At 38.1% G+C, this 19,799-nt stretch overlaps 1 protein-coding gene across 8 annotated transcripts in view; it reads right to left on the reverse strand.

Annotated features, from left to right (window-relative positions):
- Positions 1–19,799, reverse strand: part of BCAR3 (BCAR3 adaptor protein, NSP family member) — an 85,384-nt gene that overhangs the window by 18,275 nt on the left and 47,310 nt on the right. For 7 of the 8 annotated variants that reach the window (XM_040072822.2, XM_040072821.2, XM_040072820.2 and 4 more), the window contains one exon: positions 16,467–16,506. In XM_040072822.2, coding sequence (XP_039928756.1) covers positions 16,467–16,506 — 40 coding nt within the window. Of the gene's footprint in view, positions 1–3,378; positions 3,511–16,466; positions 16,507–19,799 lie in introns of those variants that run through there. The other variant, XM_040072828.2, reaches the window with a different exon arrangement.

The following is a 19,799-nucleotide window of genomic DNA, read 5'->3' on the forward strand; positions in this document are numbered from 1 at the left end:
GTTTAGAAGGAGAGAACTAAAAAAAGGTTTTTAGTACAAAGATCAGTTTAATGTTAAGTGAAGGTAACGGGAAAACTTAATTCTACTAGATTCAACAACCATTTACCACCACACTTACAACAAATCCTGACATTTCTACATAACCACATTCAGAGCTAGGAGAGCTTCATTTCTGGAATACAGATCCTGAGAAATCCTGAGTTGAGTGTTAGTCAAATCATAATCTCACACTCAGTGACCCTCGAGATTTGCATCTTCAAACAAAAATGATGTTAGCAGCTATGCAGTGGAGTTTTTTTTGTTTCAGTCTGAGACATACCTAAATAACAGCTACTACCAAGAAGTTAAATGCATTAAATACCTACTGAAGAATATTCCCATTCCCATCAAACAGAAGTCACTTACAGAGCACCAGTGGACCCCGTGCTATCTACATATTTCTGATAGAAGATAATCAAACTTTTACTGCAGTGTAACTATAGAATTACCATGGGAAATTGAAAAGAATTTTATATTATAAGACTCATCAAAACTCAAGCTCAGCAACAAGACAATGGGAAATCAAAGTTCGGGGAGCTATACAAAATTTCACATCTGCCCCGCTCCAATAATAACAAATGTAACATCGAAAAGGCAGACTGATAATGCTGAGTGGTGATTACATGTAACTCACGTGTTATCAAATCCAACTGCCTGCACGTATGTGCTGAAACTGGATATATAAAGCCCGAGGATGCCAGTGAACAGATTTAGATCATCGCACACTGAAGAAATATTAAGATCTACTGTCTATAAAAAGTGTTTGCAATTCACCCAAGATAAGAGATGGCACTTGCAGTAAGTAGCTGCTTATAAAAGGCTTCTTATGCACGTCACATTCACAGCATTAGTACATTACTCACTAATGTGCTACATCAACGTGCTGGAAGTTAGAAAACTTGGCAGTCCTGACAACTGGAGTGGCTTTCCCCTTTTGCTTCAGCTGAGGGTGAATCATAGCAGAGAATTAAGAATGAAAATACTTGAACTTTAAGGCCCTTTCCCCCCCGATCATGACAACCATACTGACTAGTACTAAAAATCCCTGTCCTGTGGCAAAGTTGTTTCATTAATTTAGACCTCTACATTTTTAAAGTCATCGTTTATCACTGATTTAGTCTTAACTTACTTCTCCTCCAAAAAATGCAAATTTAAAGAAAAATATTTCGGCTTGAAAGTGTCACAAGTCACCATTTGGTATTTTCTCTTCACTTTTTTCTCTTTTAAACACAAACAGGAGCCCCCTTGCCTTGAAGTTTCTCTATTTCCCTCAATGCAAAAGCCAACCTTGACAGTAAACAGCTATAAAAACCAAATGGGATCATTAAAGGTACTGACACATCATGACTGAAGAATTAGTTGATCCATGTCCAGATGTTCTGGACTGATCATTACACTTTCTATTAATGCATGGGAAAATAAACCAAATATCTGCTGTTGAGACCTCAGTTTCACACACAAAAATAAGTGCTGCAAAATGTGAGTGCTCAACTGCTTCCTGTGCTTTGGTGGGACAAAACAAGGCATTTCTGAGCTTGGCCACATCCTGCTTTCAATTAGACTGGATAACATACTGAATTTATCTCAATTCAGAAAAGATCAGAATCTCTCAGGGGTAGCTGAGAACTTCAGCATGTTTATTTATGATCAATTTGGTATTTCATTACACTTCTAATTACTATTAAAACCAAGGATTAACTTCGTCTAATTACACAGACTGATTTTGCTTGATTTTTAAAACAATAATAATAATAAAAAAATTAAAACCTGATGACTTCATTTCATACCATCCTAGGCCCTTCAGCATTTCACAGAATCCATTGGGCCCCGAGGTTCAGACCTTACTTGATTTGACCACCAGCTGTTTCTATACCTACAGCCACTTTCTCTTCAGCAAATGCATCCAAGTTCCCTACCATCCAAACGTCTTCAAATAGCAGTTCATCAGACTTAACTATTGCTAAATCTGCATACTGGAACACATGCATTCAAATCTATTTTAAATGCTGCAAATCTCTTTAAATAGAACATTATTTTTGAAAGATCCCAACTGTAATTTGTTGCTGTATAAAAGGCTTTATTTTTTAGCCTCCACAGAGCAAACACTATTAATGTTTCAGTTTCTCTAGAGGCGACATGGATTATACTAAAAGGAAAGTTGCCATGACAACACCACCGTTATTTTAAGTATTAGAAATTCATGCCAAGGCAAACAAAGGGCATATGCACGGTCAAGAACAAGTTTTCTAACTGTTCTGACAGCTAACAATAAACCCCAATGTCATTTAAAAAGTTCTAGAACTGGAGAATTAAGCCTTAAAACAAGAATGAAAATCAATTACAGCACAATAGAGCATCTTTAGCGCTCTATTGTGATGGTAATTGCCGACATCTGTCCCAGTCAGAAGAAGTCAATCTGATCACAATCACTTTTTCAGAGTGCCTAAAAGACCGAGCCCTACATGGCACTTTCAGAAATGGACAGTTACAAGGCTAAATCAGTGAACTGAGAGAAGGGGACAGCTGTCCCCAACTTTTAAGTGCCTCCATCAAAGTTTGAAAGCCATGGCCAGAAGATAGCAACCTTCACATCCTTCCATTGCAAGTGCTCCACGGTGTTTAAGAACAATTCAATGTCAATCTTAAATAAAAAGATTTTAAAGTTTAAAGCGTAATTCACAGATCATCAAAAGTAGTTAGATGCTCCACATGACTACAATTCCCAAGTCACTTAGACACTTCTGTAAGTGTGACTCAAAATAATTATGAAGGCTTTTTATGTACTTACAGTGCACATGGAGCATTTTTTGCATTAAGTAAATTATGTCCCTGCCCATGAAGTGTTGGACAAGATGACCTTTAAAGATTCCTTCCAACCCAAACCTTCCAAGGAGAATATGATTTGGTGTATCTTGCAATTAAAAAATACCTAAAATATAAGGACAATATAAGCACAAATCTAAAATTGCCTGAAGCATTTAAAAAACACCTGTGGTCCTAAGCACAGTTCTCTGTACTCTCCTTAAATAGGTGAAAAAAGGTAGGGAACCAAATGGTCTGATCAGTTAAATTCTGAAAACTTGAACATTTGCTAAAATCCTCCTCAGCAAGTCCCAAACCAGGGCATTTTTACTTAAGTCCCTAAACATAAAGACAGTCAACTTCAGGCTCATAAAACTGCAAGTTGTTTAAGCTTCTCTCTGAGACAATAGTGAATTGTAAAGGTGTTCTTTAAGAGAGAAACACTCTGTACCCAGCCATGGTATAAAAACAAACACTTCTAAACAAAACCTGAAAGCATTACTCACTAGCACACTGCAGCTGAAAAAGAGCACCTACCTTGACTCTGATAATAGACTTACGATGATAAAAGCAGCAAAGTGCTGCAATCAGCATTTGAAAAACATTATAATCCTTGGGCATTTTCAGTTCTGCTGTCTGTGGCTCCTCAAGACTGAAGACGGTCACTACCAGCAGGGTTCTGAGGTTCAGCAAACCCTTCAGTGTCACCACCGCCTACCAGTGCTGCTACACCCCCTACTCACATATCAGTCTGGGACACTTTCCACAGCTGAAGCTGATACCATCAATTCAGTGACCGCTGGCACGCTGGCTTCCAGCACGCCATACAGAGAGTGCCAGAATCCTCATGTGATCTGCTTCACTCACCAGTGAAATCCTAGCTCCTCTCTCTATCTTGGTATCCCCTGGCTCCGAGATGTGTTTAAGGCATCAGCACAAGCCAAACTTCTCTTCTTGATGAATTACACTACCTGTCTCCCAGTGCTGATGAAGGCTTAATCAGTTGCTCCAGCTCAATCATGCAACATCTCTGCCTGCATCCTCACTTATACACACATTAAAAAAAGAAAAAAAAAAAAAAAAGCAGTTGATTACTGTTTGACGACTGCAAGAACTGAGCTTCAGTAACCAAGGAAAATGATAAATCTGTTTATTTTTAATTAGGAAGCTTCTGGCAGACAGTCCTTGGAAAAAATAGCAAGAAACCAACTCTGTAAACATTGTCAGTGTCATTGCCAGGTAACCAAGGTACCTTCAGCATTTAAAATTCTCAGTGGACAGTTTTATCTTGGTGACAGTCCCATGGGATTGGGCAAATCGCTTGAGAAAGAACGAACTGAATTAATGAACATGTCTGATTTGGCAAAATAAAAGTAAGCACTACAACAAAATAAAAAGCAGCAGTTTTATTTATGCCTGTGATTCCATTCTCTTGGACAGTACAGTCCAGAGCTTACTGACCAGTCAGCAAACTGCTCATCAGCAAAGAATCTGCCTGACATACCTCAAGGCTCTCTCAGGAACCAGGGCAAAAAAGAGGAAACAATCTGGGTAATTATGATAACTGTAGGAGACAAGACATCACCTCCATAGCAGCCTAGTTAACAGATTTGGTGAAAGGACAGCAAATGGACTGGATTGAGGGGTACAAGACAACTTGTAACACTCAAGAATGAGAAACTTTGAAGAGATCAATCAATTATTACTTGGGTGGTAGCAAAAAATACAGAAGTCACAGATATTTCAGATCTTGGATCAGGAATAAATTAATCCCAATGAGCGGTTAAAATGAATAGCTACTTGTCCTTTTCATCAGCAACAAGTATATTATATAATTAGGAAGACACATATTAAATACTTATTTATATCCTCAGGTATTACTTGCAAGGTACCTTTCACCTAATAACAGAGTACTTCCTTCCCTTCCCACATTGACTGAACAACGGGAAGTGCTCTCAGTGCCTGCATTAGGAATTGGTACACAAACCAAGCAGCAGCACTGAGAAAAGACATAAAATAAGCACTGCCTTTCAAGGAAAATGGGATGGAGTGCCTAACTGAAAAGAAGAGGAAACATCACTGTTGATAACAAGGAAATGGAAGAGTGATGTGTGAAGTTCTCTTACCTATCTGACCACAGAAGGTTTGCAGGTACCTACCACCAGGTTAAACACCAGACCCAGATTGCTCCTAAAGGTAGCCAGATTACTTGGCCGTGTGTAGGAGATGTTATGCCAGAGACTCTTCTGAGAAAAGGAAAAGAATGTAGGAATAAAAGAACAGAACATTAAATGGACTGTAAAGTAATAAACCTGGCAAGAGAAAAGATATAAGATTGGCTAGAAAAGAAGCCAAAAATACTGACTTTGAGTCCTGCTGATTAGTACTTTATGGCAACTCAAACAATGAATGGGCAGATAATATAATAGGAATATGAAAGTACCCTCCTTTTCTCTTTGCGCTGTGCTGCAGCATATTTTAATCTACTTTGAGTTATTTTTCCACTTTGAGGAACACTACAGGATTGCTTTAGCAGGTAGCCAGAGAAGAGAAAGGTAGAAGACACCCTGCAAAACTTCAAACACAAAAGCCTCAACTGTGATGCTTGTTTCTTGACTGAAAATTTATGGTACCGTGGCAGGACATCTCACTAAGGACTGTATTTTTAAAGAATATTAATCAAAAGTTCTCATAGTAACAACACCCTAATCCAATTTTAAAACCGGAAGGGCAGGAGGGAAGGATGATAGAAAGGGAAATCAAATTAAAGGCTGCATCAGTCAAGGTGTTTTTGCTTTACAATGCTGGCAAGACTTAATATTAATATGCTGGCAAGTATTAATATCACACACTAAGGTTTCCCTTGGAATATCATAAACAGAAACTATCAAGACAAGTAACACAAACTACAGTAGTTGACAAGAAGGGCTATTAGGACAACTTAGCTATTTTGGCAGCAGAAACAACTGATTTAGCAGTGCAAAATAAGGTAGACCACTTCTGCCCTGAAAAGAATCAGAAGTTCCAAATAGGAGTTCTTTATGGGGTTGGAAAAATAAAAAAAAAGGACAGGAATACTATGACCTATCAATGTGCAAACCTACACTGAAATTTAAACAAAGATTCCCATGCATCATCAAGAATACTGCCCCCCCTTTTTAAAAAAAAAAAAAAAAGGAGAATTGGAGTGGCAGGTCTAATGCAAATGGTAACTGTCAGATCCTTATTTCCTGTCTGTAATGAAGTAAAGAATCAAAAATTATGTATGTTGAGAGAAGGCCAGAAATAATGAATCTTAAAAAGGAATACTGTACAATTTCATATAGCAGGTGCCAAAGGTTTTTGTCAACAGAATAACTGATAGGAAAAAGGATACTTTATTTAAATAGTAAATTTAAAATGTTTTAAACATTCAACTAATGGGATTTTTCTTTTTATTATGCTTAGTATGCCTAGATAGATAAATGAATGGATGAGATCTTTGCAAGACACTGTGATACAGCAGTATGGAAATTAATATTGCTGGAAGGAAGCCCAAAGAATATGTGAGAAACCTCTGGGTGATAGTATGGCATGTCCTCTGATTGAGGACAGCCCTCAGGCTGCTCCAATTATGCTTCATACATAGGTAAGATTTTAGTCACATTTTCATTCTCCCAGCCATCAATTTCTCACTGGTACTTTGGGTTCTTGGATTCTGCACATGAGAAATAAACCTGTTTATTGCACCTTAGAAACATAAAATAAAATCCTTCTGCTAAGTCATCTATTGATGTATTTTAAATGCTCTCCAGCACCAAAAGGTCAACCATCAGTTTTATTTCTTTGTTCTCAAAGATTCTACCTAGAACCTTACATTATCTTACAATCCATTCATCTGTTTCTGTGGATGGCTGCCTAGATTATTTTTGATAACTTTGATAACCAAGCTTAATAAGAAAGGGTTTTTAAGCTCATAGAATCCATGGCCACATGAGCTCACACTTGAACATATATTCTGTGTTGAGTTCCTAATAGCCCATTAGGAAGAGAAATTAAGCAGTCTCTGTAAACCCTGTTTGTTATTACAAAGGCTCTAAAGTTACTTAGGATATTTTCATGGTCTAGTTGAAATTACCCAGTGTTCCCTTGACACACCTAAACTCTGTCCAGCTCACTCACAGCACATTGCATATTCAGGTTTGAGGTGTTCACACAGGATAGTGTGAACTGCTCATGGGGAATATCTTCTTAGGCTGCTTTAATCATACAGGTCAAACAAGAAAAAAATGTAGGGATAATTTCTTTAGTAGAGGTCAGCTTCTTTTTCTCTCATCATAAAAAAATCCAAACAAAAATAAAATGACCAAACAAAAAAAGTGGCTTCAAGATTTTAGGTGGCTCACATAAAGTAACCACACTCCTTGAAAATATAAATGCTCAAAAACTCACAAGCAGTCTGAAGTTATCAGAATAGTCTCCAGAGCTACATGAGGTTATTTCGGACCACATACCAATCATGGTCATGGCAGTGTTTAGAATTCACACACAGAATTATTATGATTTGTGATTTCATATTAAAGAGAGGTAATTTCAGACTAAATCAGATGAGGGAATTGTTGGCTTGCCACTTTGCTTTACACTGTTCTATTCATTTAAGCACTCAAATCAGCCTAGCGACATTCAGTGAAACGCACAACACGTAATGCTTTACATTTCACTGCACTAAATGGAAGTAAACAATGCAGGCAGGAAGCCAGCTGTAAATGAAAGAAGACACGGTGCACTGTACAAGGGTCAGGAGCACAAATCTGATTAGATCCAGCCCAGAGCCAGCCCCAAGCATCGCTGCTGAGAGAGTGATGTCACAGGACACGTCCCCATTACACAGGACATGACCTAACCATGGTCTGAGTGCCTATGGCTACAAAATGGCAACTCTGGGGTTGTAGTAAAGTACAACAGGAATAACACCTGAAAGAAAAACCCCAAAGAAAATCAAATAACTTAAGTCTTCAGTTGAAGTATTTTTCATTTAATACATAGGAGTTTTTATTTGTTCTTTTTAATGTAAGAAAAAGTCAGGAAACAGGGGACAACTGATAAATAGTTTATCCACGCAAACAACACCTTCACAATGCCTACTCCTAGTTGGTTTCAGCAGTAAGCCCTGCAGATACGGCACATCGCCTCTAACAAAGCTCTGGGGGCAGATGCCTCCCAACACAGGTAGTGCCCAGCTTCACAGCTGAACACTTCTTAAAGTGTAGAGAAAGTGGAAGAAAGGGGATGACAACTGTCAGATGGCTTACTTTTATCTGTTCCTAACTCAAATGTCTACACACACAAAAAATCCTATCTCCTAGCGCATGTCCTAGCATTCCTGTCTCAATTCTTAGCAGAACTGACTCTTTCATGTTCTCTCAGATAACCTCGCTTCCTGCATGCTGTTGTTGGTGCAGCTTCTGATCATAAATCAACAGACCGAGCTGCAGCTGTAATTACCCTTGTTTGCATTGCAAGGTGTGGGGTGGGAGAGGTCAGCATAATTCTTTTCTATCGTGGTTCCGTGAGGCAGTCTCAGAAACACGCTGCAGTTGTACAGGAATAGTGAGAAAACAGAATTTGCATCCATTTAGTTTACACTCTGCTTGAATAAATCTCTCTGAAATTTGCCTCATATAAAAACCCAAGTTTGCAGGTACAAGAAATAAATGCCCAACCTGCTTATCAGCTTCCTACTAGGTCCTAATTTGCACTTTAAGACATCCAAATACCTTTGAGATTTATATGTTTTCATTATAAAAGATAAAATTTTTTCAAAAGTCATCTGGCAGTAGGTCTGGCTTTCCCACTAGACACCTTCCTATTATAAAGCCACCGGCAGGTTTAACAGATCCTACCAAAAAATTAGAAAAGTATTCTTGAGCTCCACCTACTGTCTGCCAACCCATGTACAAACATGACATAATTTTGTAATGCCCCACCTATTTTTCCTTCAATTTGTTCCTTGGATTGGCGAAAAAAAAAAAAAAAAAAAAAAAGCAAGAAAAAAAAAAAGCATGAATTTCCTTTCAGAATTAGTTCACAGCTTATGGGTAATATCTTCTTCCTTTTCCTGCCGACTTAGCTGTCATTAGTCTAACTAGCTTTGCTGGTCAGCATGCCAGAGCTGTCTTGCATATAAAAATAAGGCACTAAGACAATCCAGACTTCTGCTTTTGAAAGTCTCCCCAGTACTGTCAGAGTAAAGTGCTTGTCTGCATGATATTTAAACCAATTCTAAATATAATGGAAAGATGAAAAAAATGTGTTACTTCTCCAAGGTAATTGGACACCTTTAAAATATCAGGTAATTATCTAAAACCCCTGAATACCCTAAAATACTTCCATTTTATACAAAGGATGTATATTTTGGGTGTGTAGTACTCAAAAAAGAAAAATTACAAGCCACCTGGGCTCTGTCAGACCTTGGCTTTTCAAAAGTCTTTCAACGTTTTACTGAACAAAAGGATTAGAGGGCATGGAGGCAAATGACCTGTAGGTGTTCCAGACAGCCAACATAACACTATGCTCCATTATTTGTGTAGATGCTTATTTTCTATAAATAGCCAACATACAAAAATGTCAGGCCAGCCTGCTCCTTTGACAGCACACATCAGTATCCGATGACATCCCAACTGCTGCCCTCTCTAAGGGCAGGCTAAACTGTGCCTCAGTGTGGCTCCAAAAAGAGGCAAGACAGACACACACAGGGTACCAGTCTTATTCTAATTATTATCTGTAAACAGAGCTCTGAGAGATTAGGAGCTTTACCTCCCTAGGCTTTATCAGTAAGAAGACCCAAAATGCTTAAAAAAAAAATCATCTGCTCTACACACATTATATACTCACTCCCCCTTGCGGCTCATGAGCTTACAGACAGTGAAAGATCAACAAAGTTCACTTCAGAGTTAATGATTAATAACAGAAGAGTAGAATACAGACATTAACTGGGTCAAATCCACCGTAGGATAACATGTAAGATTAACCATTAACATGCAAAGAGAGGATGCTTGCTGCTCTAAGAATTACCAGCATTTTATATTTACTAAAGCACCCCCAGCATTACAGAAGATGCTCCCATAAGCAAAATACCCTAAACTTCATTTCAGCATCAGGAGAGGAGAATGCACTGCTAAAAGACTTCACAGTGAAGGCCAGAATAATTAGAAAGCCACTATCCACTTGACTGAATTCATATAAGGATTAACATTCACAAAGAAAAAATATTCCCCCTCACACTACACTGACTCCTCTTACCCCTGGCCCACAAAAACCCAAAACCTCAACCAACCAAAAGAACTCACAAACCCCAGCAACCACCTAAAAACCCAGATCTCAGAGCTAACCAGGCCATTCAGGAACTGGGGGCTGGGAAAGCTCCTAACAGGAACAGGCTAACTTGGGGTTCACTGCTCTAGGGAAACATGAACTAGGTCAGTAGACTGAAAGTGCGTTGTCTTGCAGAGCTGTAAAATCATACTTCCTGCATAACTTACTGCAAACACCAGCTCACATTTTATTCATCACTTTGCAGCCAATACATTACAGAACTGCTGATTCAACCTTATTTTCAAAAACCAGCCTGTTGGTCAAACAAAATTCAACATGAGAAAATACTGACACTTTTCTGCCATTAGTTATGAATAACTGCATTGTTTCAAATAAGATGAAGTTTCTTCAACTCTGAATGAACAGGGCAGAATTCTCACCATTATTTGAGGGGAAATAAATACTTGAGAGCTGCTGAATTTCAATACGATATGTAACTCCTTAAGTATGTTTTTAGTTTTTTCCTGGGCTGATGAAAGCTTTTAGAAACAATTATCATGCATACTCAAACAAATAGTTGCCCCTTTTAAGTAGGGAAAGGGCAGACATTGGAAGAAACAAGCCTAGCCTAAGGCTGAAAAAAAATTTTTCCCCTACTGGAAATTTTACTATGACCCAAACAGGACTAAAAGAAAAAGACAAGATGCTTTGTCCAACTTATTGAAACACCGCAAACTTATCCCACTAGAAAATTAAGTATAGGTTATGAAGAGAAGACAGAGGGAAAAAAAATCAACCAAAAAAATCCCAAACAAAACAAAAACCAAAACAAACAAACAAAAAAAACCCAAAACCAAAAACCCAAAACCAAAAACCCACAAACATACCCAAACAAACAACCCCCCCCCCCCCCAACCACCCCCCCTCCAACCCAACAAAAAACCCAAAGCCCCCAAAACCAAACCTCTATGTGCAAAGTATCACAATTTAGGAAACATTTTCTCACAATAACAATTAAAAGATCATTAGACAAATCTAGTTGGAGAGGAAGAACACATTATTCTGGGATTATAAGGAATCTCTTTTGTTGGAAGTTTTGGACGAATCAGTTCAAATCTATTCTAACAATCTCAGGGACACCCTAAATAAATAAATAAATAAATAAATAAATAAATAAATAAATAAATAAATATTTTAAAAAAAAAATCCTCAAGTTCCCTCTAGAAGATGCTTCTCTAACTTAATAACAGGGAGGAGGGGAAAAAATCCCTCCCATTTTGTAGCTCTTGAGAAAATGCAACCAATTTTCAACAGGCTCCTACCAGAGTTACAAAGAAATTTTTATGAAACGTGATTTGAATAACCATGACGCAATGAAAAATATCCTTTCAAGTGATTCTTTTCCAGCAGAGGGCAGTGCACAACCAGCAACCATCCATGGAGAATCAAAGCTCAGGTTTCACTGAGACCGAAAATTACACGCATTTAACATTAGGCTGGCTCTAACAGGATCCTCTATGTCTGAACTACACAGCTTACATACAAGAGGCAACTGCTGTGGAATGATGTTTGTGAGGCTTCTGCTCCTGCTAAGCAGAGAAACATAAAAAAAGAGGAAATGTCTCTCTCTGAAGCCTTACTGACATCACTGATGATCTTTGAGTTGGATGACAAATCTGTAGTGACAGAGATGTGTAAAGTCCAAGTTGGCCACATGGGCATACTGCGTCTTACCTCAAAAAACCACATTCCACCTGATAATTGCACCTTCTGTGATACTGTTTCCTTGCTGAAGTGGCAAAATGTGTGGAAATGAAGTCCTTAAACCACCTTATAGGCTCAAAAAGAACCTCCTGATCATGTGGGGACTTAGTGTCAGGCATCCCTCCCAGCTCTGCTACTTAATGCTGTCAGACAAGGCAGAAACCCAAGAAACTTTCTGCTCACAAGTCCCAGCTCGTATCTCAACAGGCAAGTCTCTGCAGGAGTGTGATACACAGCATGAACAGGGATACATTGGACTTGGCAAGTTTTCCAGTGAGATGGGGATTTCTCTAATATTTCCATGTTTAAAAAAGGCTGCTTGCAAGGAAATGTCACTGTCATCAGGAAAAATTGTTCCCCAAACTGTGGCTACTTGTCATGTTGACACAGATTTTTTTCTAAACTTTCCTAAACTTAAATATACACACATAAAAACTTTACTTTTGATCACCCACTTCATATAGTGTCTTCAGCCAGTAGGATGGTGAGAGTCAAACACACATGCTTATATGGGATTTGCATACACAATCTTATGATTTTGTGCAATTAACTATACAAACTGCATAAAAAAAATTTCTCAATCTGATCTAAGTTTCCTGAAGTCGAACTAAATGCACAAATTATTGTTCTATCTTGCAAACCTATAGATAATGATCAATGACACTGGAATCTCATCAGAATTTTATCTTCAGTTGCACTAACCAAATCCATGATGAATAACAGTAATTTCTATGACAGTTTGCTTTCTAATAAAATCAAGGAAGAGTAAAAATAGGGAGAAAAATTAACACTGTGGGGCTGAGAGAAACAAGAATCCTCCAGCAGAACTTCACAAGAAACTCTTTTTTCTGCAGCTGTAGCTTCCTTAAACCTGCAACAATTTTTTCAAGCCTGAATCTAAATATAAACTTCCCTCATGACCATGCTGAGCAGAGAGTCATAAATTTTGCAGTTTTTCCACTAACGGAATACATTTCCAAAACTTCAGGCCATAGTAATATTTATCAACTCACTGCTGATATGTATTTCTGTAATTATTAAGCACTATTTCCACAGGAAATGCTTGAAAGGTTTTCATGAAAGGAGGAGAGAATTTTTTTTTCTTTTCACACTGATACAGCTTCAGTGACTACAGCACAGATTTCAATAAAAAGATTCTGAAGTATTTATAGTGAATAGGAATGGGACTGAAAGCTATCTTTAGTTCACACGAATTTGATCAAAATGACTCACAAAACGTTCTCTGACACACTCTAATCTGCCAGCACTTGATTCTTTCTCCCTTGCTGCTGGAATCTGTTTTGTGGATGTGCAGACTCAGGGTGTGGGAAGAACCTGCAGAGGCTACCAATGGATCTATTATTCGGTTCATAAAACTTGTAAAAATCTCACAGAATGTACAACGTGCTATTGTGTCCCTGAATCTCTTTCATGACTTGGGTAGCAGCCTGACTCAAAGCAGTCTGGCCTGTTTTCACTTCCACCATAAAAGGTTTTTTCTGAAAGAGCCATTTAACTGTGACCATGGTTTCAGCAGCGCTGTGAATACAAAAGAAGAGCCGAAGCCATATGGACACTTCAGTATACTCAGACTTCAGCAAATCAGTACATTTTTTCCCCCCTTAGAACTTGCTTTTGCTTAATTAGCTCTCTTTATATACTGAATGAACTAATACATCAATATTCAAGATGTAGTAAACTGCAACTTGTGAGCAATGTAATTTAAAGAATTAGAAACCACAGCTCATCTACGGAGAACGTTCTCTTAAAAAAATTTCTGTAATCACTATTTTCTGTCTTGTATCTTGAGCAGAATAAAACAGCAGAAAAAAACCAACTTATTTTGCCTTTCCTCTGTTCAGAGTATTTCTGAATATAAGGATTTATTTATATGGTGACTTTCAGTCACCAGATTTCAGCAAGGAAAGGTTTCTTAAAAAGCAAAGTGCTACACTCAGCTTCGAAGTTTACCATCAGTCTATCTGCTTGTAGTCACTAGGGCCACAATAGACACAATGGCTCTCACTGTGAACCAGCACACAACCAAAACCAGCACAATGAACAGGAACACTGGTCTCTGCCCAGGAATTTTTGTAAAATTGCTAGTTTTGTAAAATCTAGCTAGTTTAAAACTAGCTGTTTGTCCTGAAGGAGAGTAGTTCTGACTGTGCAATCTGACAAAGTGGACCAGTTATGAGAACATCACCTACTTGAATCTACCCAAATAGCCACCTCCAATTGGTGTGTCAGGGAGCGACAGTCCCGGGGCTGCTCCGCGTGGGACAGCGACCCGAGAGCGCGGGGCGGGCAACGTGCTCACAACAAGGCACAGTCCCACAGCACCCAGACCCAACCACAGTGAGCAGGATGATGACACCAGCAGGTCCTATCACATTCCAGAGAGCCTGGGACAAGAGAGGTAACAGGCCCGGCATAAAGCCTGTCCTGGGCTTCCCACACAGCGCTTGGAAACAGGACTAGGGGCAGAAACATCCTCTGAACAACTGAGGCACGGCCTGAAGGCCCAGCCTGACGCAGCCCTCGCTCCGTGGGTGTGGGTGGAGGTCCAGGTGAGAGTGGCCAGAACAATGCCCTCAGGACCCTGACACAGTACAGTTTGCCTGGGACTGTAACTCTTGGGTAGAATTGCCAGCAGCCAAACTACCCCAACACAACTGAAATTTGTGCCATGTATTACTCTCAAGATAATGCAATTCCTTCTAGGCAAATTAACCTAATGTCTCTCTTCTGTTTCCAGCCTGAATAGCAACATGAGAGAAACAAGAATCAGTATCAAGACTACAATTACAGTGTACAATTAGTTTCAGTGTGAGTTTATGTATGATTGATACATATGTTTCATACTCAAGCTCATATGCTTTCAGTCAGTAAATCAACACTTCTCTGCTGAGACAATACTAACTGTACTTTCCTGTACACTAGAAATATATATGTGCTACTCAGAACTTTCATATTCTGAGTCAGCAAAATATGATTCCCAAAAGTGCTCTTGTTTTCTCCCTCTTCTCTTACTATCTCTTTTTCATTTTAAGATTATATTTTTTTTTTACCACTTAAGCAATGTCTGTCAAAGCCTACCTGCAAGCTCAAACTACATACGTACAGATTATATACTAAAGAGGCTTGTGCAAATGACAGTGGTGGTATAGACATGCTGCAGAAATCTATTTTTTCAGTTTGAGGTGGTTACTGTTCAGCAGTTTATACCTGCCACCATAATGAATTTGAGGATCTGGAAAATTAATCAACATTAATATAATAGTTACCATATGGTTAGTTACAGAAGACAGTGAACACATACTTGCTAAAACTGAAGCCAACAAAAGGGAGTCCAAGATCCTGTTGGTATGAATCCACCCACAACTTTTACGGTTAGAGTTAACTGATAAACAAATTACTGATGAGACACCTCCTTTTTTATAATTGACTGATTTCTGTGTAAGAATCCATTTCTGAAATGAATAGTAACCTACACTTTTACAGACAAAAATGTTTTGGGGTGTTATATTTATTAGAAAGCAATTTCTGCATATTTTTCGAAGTTGGAATTCTTGTCTAGAATTCCTGTTATAAAACCACTGAACTAGGATCTAAACTCCTAAAGGTAGGGATATAGACAGGAAAAACTGTAAAAGGAAGGGGAAGAGAAGGGATTGGTAACCCTTGTATTCTTCCCCATTAAGTCTCCTTTCCCCAGGCTTTCCTTCTCAAAATCAAAGCTTTAACAACTCAGCTGAGCACCACTGCTATTGACAGGAGTCCAAGACAAGCTTCTACTAGAAAAGTTGAGAAGACCAGAAACCACATTTATAATACAAAACTTGCTGCAACAAGACAAGGCACACATATTGATGAATTGGCACATGATACCTCTGCCTTCTACTTAGTCAACATTATTAAAACTGTAACAGCAAACTCGGTACAGTGCAAGATTCACAGTAAATTAATTACAGCAATTAACATGCCCACCACCTTGTTGCCTCTGGCATCCCCTCTTCCACAGTGCTCTTGACCTTCTCTTCCCTACCATATCCCAACTTCAGGCTGGGATTGAGGCCAGGGACCTTGCAACACTGAACCACCCGTTCAGAGCAGAAATCCCGCAACTGTTCTGAGAGTCTCCTGTGGCAGCCACTTTTCCATCCACTTTTTGGACTGGAAGTGAATTTTTACCTGTAACTTTAGTAAGCATAGTTCTAGAACTGCAAACCTAAATTTGACATTTTTATTATATTTTCAGATGTGTTTCTTTACTTCTCCAGAAATCCATAAGCCAAAAATACAGCTTCTTTTAATTTGCTAACCAAAGCAAGAATTTAGGCAGTCACTATGTAACTGTAAAAAGCCCCATATAAAAATGCAACCTACACCCAAAGTACAAGTATTTCACTGGAGCTTCAAGAAAACAGTCTGACATATGTATATTTAGTTTCTCTGTACCAAAAGATAGAAAGCTGCACTATTTGCCTACAAATGACTGAAAATGCTTTGTCAGTGCTGGGTATAGACCAAAGAAAATATTTTAAGGGCAAGAAACAGTATCTTACCTTAACATATTCCAACGTAGGATCCAGGATATTCTGATCTCTGTAAGAATACAGTATCAGGAGAGAAGGACAGACAGAAAAACAAACAAAAAAATGGTAAGTCCAAATATAACCTCATACTGAAGAGATGCATTTATATGAGCAGTATGCTACTAGGTCATATTAAAATCCTTGGTAAAAGTTGTGTGTTAAAGCTTGATAGCCTATGCTATCTAATTTTTAACAAATATATAAGTCACTGATTTCTTCTAGAAGGACAAGTAGTGGATCCAATACTACTTAACTTGAGAAATAAAATTAACTATACCATTTTAAGCAAAAAAAAAAAAACCCTTGAAATTTCAATAGATAGCTGAAATACTTGCCACCTAAAATATTTGAAATAAATGTAAAAAAAAGCTCTCCCATTGGTTTTTGAATTTATTTCTTTGCTTTTATGTTTTTCCATTTAAGCTACTGCCTCTGATAGCACTGTGAGGACACTGCTTACATGAAATAGAATATACTACATTAACTTCCTACAAATACAAAGCAAAAGTTCTCAAAATAATCCTAATTTCAGTATCACAATTATTTGAATGCCAGATAATCAAGTCATTGCCCTAATCTAAAAATAAAAATCTCATCATAGATTTTCTATACAGACAGATGGCAAAGGGCACAGAAGTCTGACTGAAGAGCCTTGCACTGTTACAACTCTTTCCAGAAAATATGTTTATTTTTATTTCTATTTCAAAGTATTTTGTATATTTGTTTTTATTTGAGAACTAGCAGTTTAACAGAGTTTGCAGTACATGACTGAGTGTTTTCTACAGAACCTACAGAACAGGGATGACACACATGGTACTGCCCTTAACTACAAACATGTAACAGGCACAATGAAAACTGTGCAAACCTAGAGAGGGATCAGGCACTCGTTACAGAAATCAAGTTTGCCACATGGACAACAGATCTCCATAAATTTAGAAACAGGATCCTTTTTGGTGGAAGCTGTTGCAAAGATGTAACACTAGAAACCTAGCAGCTTCAGAAACTAGCAGCTTCAGAAATGTAGAATTTGGGTTACACTGGGATTAATCAATCCAAAAAACAGTCTAAATCTCTGAATTCCCTGTGTTGTTTTGAATGTAACTGCATATCATCTGAAACAATGTTATTATTTTACACTCAATTTTTAGTCTGGTTCCACAACACCTTTTAATCCAGAATATCAGAATACTGAGCTTTCCCCATAAAATGATGGTGCTCAACTGTTCAGGCTGTATAACGTGTTGCTGTTTCACATTATCTCAGTATTTATCAAAGGTCAAATTACATTTGATGTTTAAAAGAATAAAAAGCTGGAAAACTCAATGGAAATAGAATTTGGACCATTTGAAGCTTTTCCCTATGCAATAGACAAAGAAGGGTCAGCTTGATAACTGTACGAGCATAAAGCATGTACAAGCATAACAGAGAACACAGGGGTGAAGCACAGAGGAAAAAGAAAAGAAAGCTTCTAAGCAGAAGAGTTGTTTTCCTTCTCAACACTTTGCAATTTGACTGGGGAAAAAAATTCCCATTTTTAATCAGTTCAGTAAAGTCATTAAGCATGCCTGAATTCTTCTCACATTCAAATGATCTGTGGGAAGTTGTTCCGGTACCGAATGCTCCTGAAAAACTTTGTAGTTTAGTTCTTCACTCGCCTGTGGAATCTTTCAGGACAAAGGGTCTACCAGCACGGCATGTGCAACACTTTCTGAAAGAACAATCCCACTTGTTCTGGCAGTAAGCCTGTCTTACTATGGTCTGCACTCACAACCTGCACTCCTGCAGACCAGCCGTCCAACAGACTCCACTGTTCTTACCTTCTGCTACAAAACAAATGATCTTTAGGACAGATCAAGCCAAAACAAAATGAAAGAGGTAGAAAAGGTTTAATACAAAACAGCTTATTTACGGGTATACAGAGCAGGATATCCAGAAGACAGCAGAGGAAGAAGTGAGCTGTGTTCCTTTCAGCATCCACATGACAAAAGTGCTTTGAAAATGTTTGGCTTTGGAAAATGGATGGTGTAACAAGTATCTTCACAAGTAGTGTAGTATTTTACCTGGTAAGCTGACCCACAACAAAATGTACAAAACCCTGCAATTCACCCTGAGTTGTACAGAAAGATGTTTATGTTGTTATGTTTATGTAGTTGTACAGAAAGATGTCTATTCATCTCAGATACCTGTCTCCAAGCTGATCTACTCCTCTCTCTACCCTTCTTCCCTTGTTATCTAAGCCTACATCTTTGTGCAAATTTTTCAAGTTATTTTCAAGGAACAGTAACTTTCATTGATATGCAGTAACTAATAATAAAGATTAACTACTACCTTTTCCTATCATTTGATTCCACCACAATACTATCACGTTACATGCAGAAAACCAGATTAAGCAGTTAGCCCAAATAACTAGAAGGCAACCAAATAAAACTAACTCCTGAATCTCAGCTCTCTGTTAGCAATGATGATGTTTCTTTATGCCATGTGCTCCCAGTGAAGGAAATCTATGTTGTCATGAAGAAAAATATAAGGTAGGTTTTTTCCTTTCCATTTTCCCCTCTCAAAGAATCTTAATAAAAAATGATGAACCCACATCCCTGCCATATTAGAAGATCTATAGAAAAAAATTAATACTTTCAGATGACTAACAGGTCATACGAAAGATAGTAGCATGTTCTGCCATCTCTCAGAATAGATTTAACTGTAGATTTGTTTCAATAATACTAAATTCTTATCTTTCATCAGTTTTTATTGGCTTTCAAATAATGCTAATATTTGTCTTCATAAAAAGCTTGACTTTACAGCTGTATTCATTTGCATCTGCTTACCTACAACAGTTATGTATTAGAGTCTGCACATAAGTCAACCAGTCCTGTGTAAACTGTGGGCTCACAGATTGAATTTTATTATGCTTTTTGGTTTCCTAATAATCAGATAAAATCACCTACTTCCACTCAGATAAAAAGCATATTTTAATACGGAATGATGTCCCTGGAATAGAGAAGTTTTCAGAAGACCTCAAGCTGAGGATAAGGATGCGGTAGGACACACAGTATTGGCCTCATGCTCTTTTCGTACCCATTCTGTCACAGAAAGGAATTGAAGAAGGGATGCAAGCAGACTTCCACATCAATTTTAGGTATTGCTATTGCTGCCACTTCATTTTGTGACAAAATCCCTTTCCAGCACGTTTTTACTCATAGGAAAAAAAAAGAAGAAAAAAACCACCTGACTTGCTTCATGTAATGAAGCCATTCTCCTGAGTAGTGTAAATCCTCAGCTGCCTCCTCCACATGCACAAGGTCT

This window comes from Hirundo rustica, chromosome 9 (assembly GCF_015227805.2).
Source record: "Hirundo rustica isolate bHirRus1 chromosome 9, bHirRus1.pri.v3, whole genome shotgun sequence".
NCBI lineage: Eukaryota > Metazoa > Chordata > Aves > Passeriformes > Hirundinidae > Hirundo > Hirundo rustica.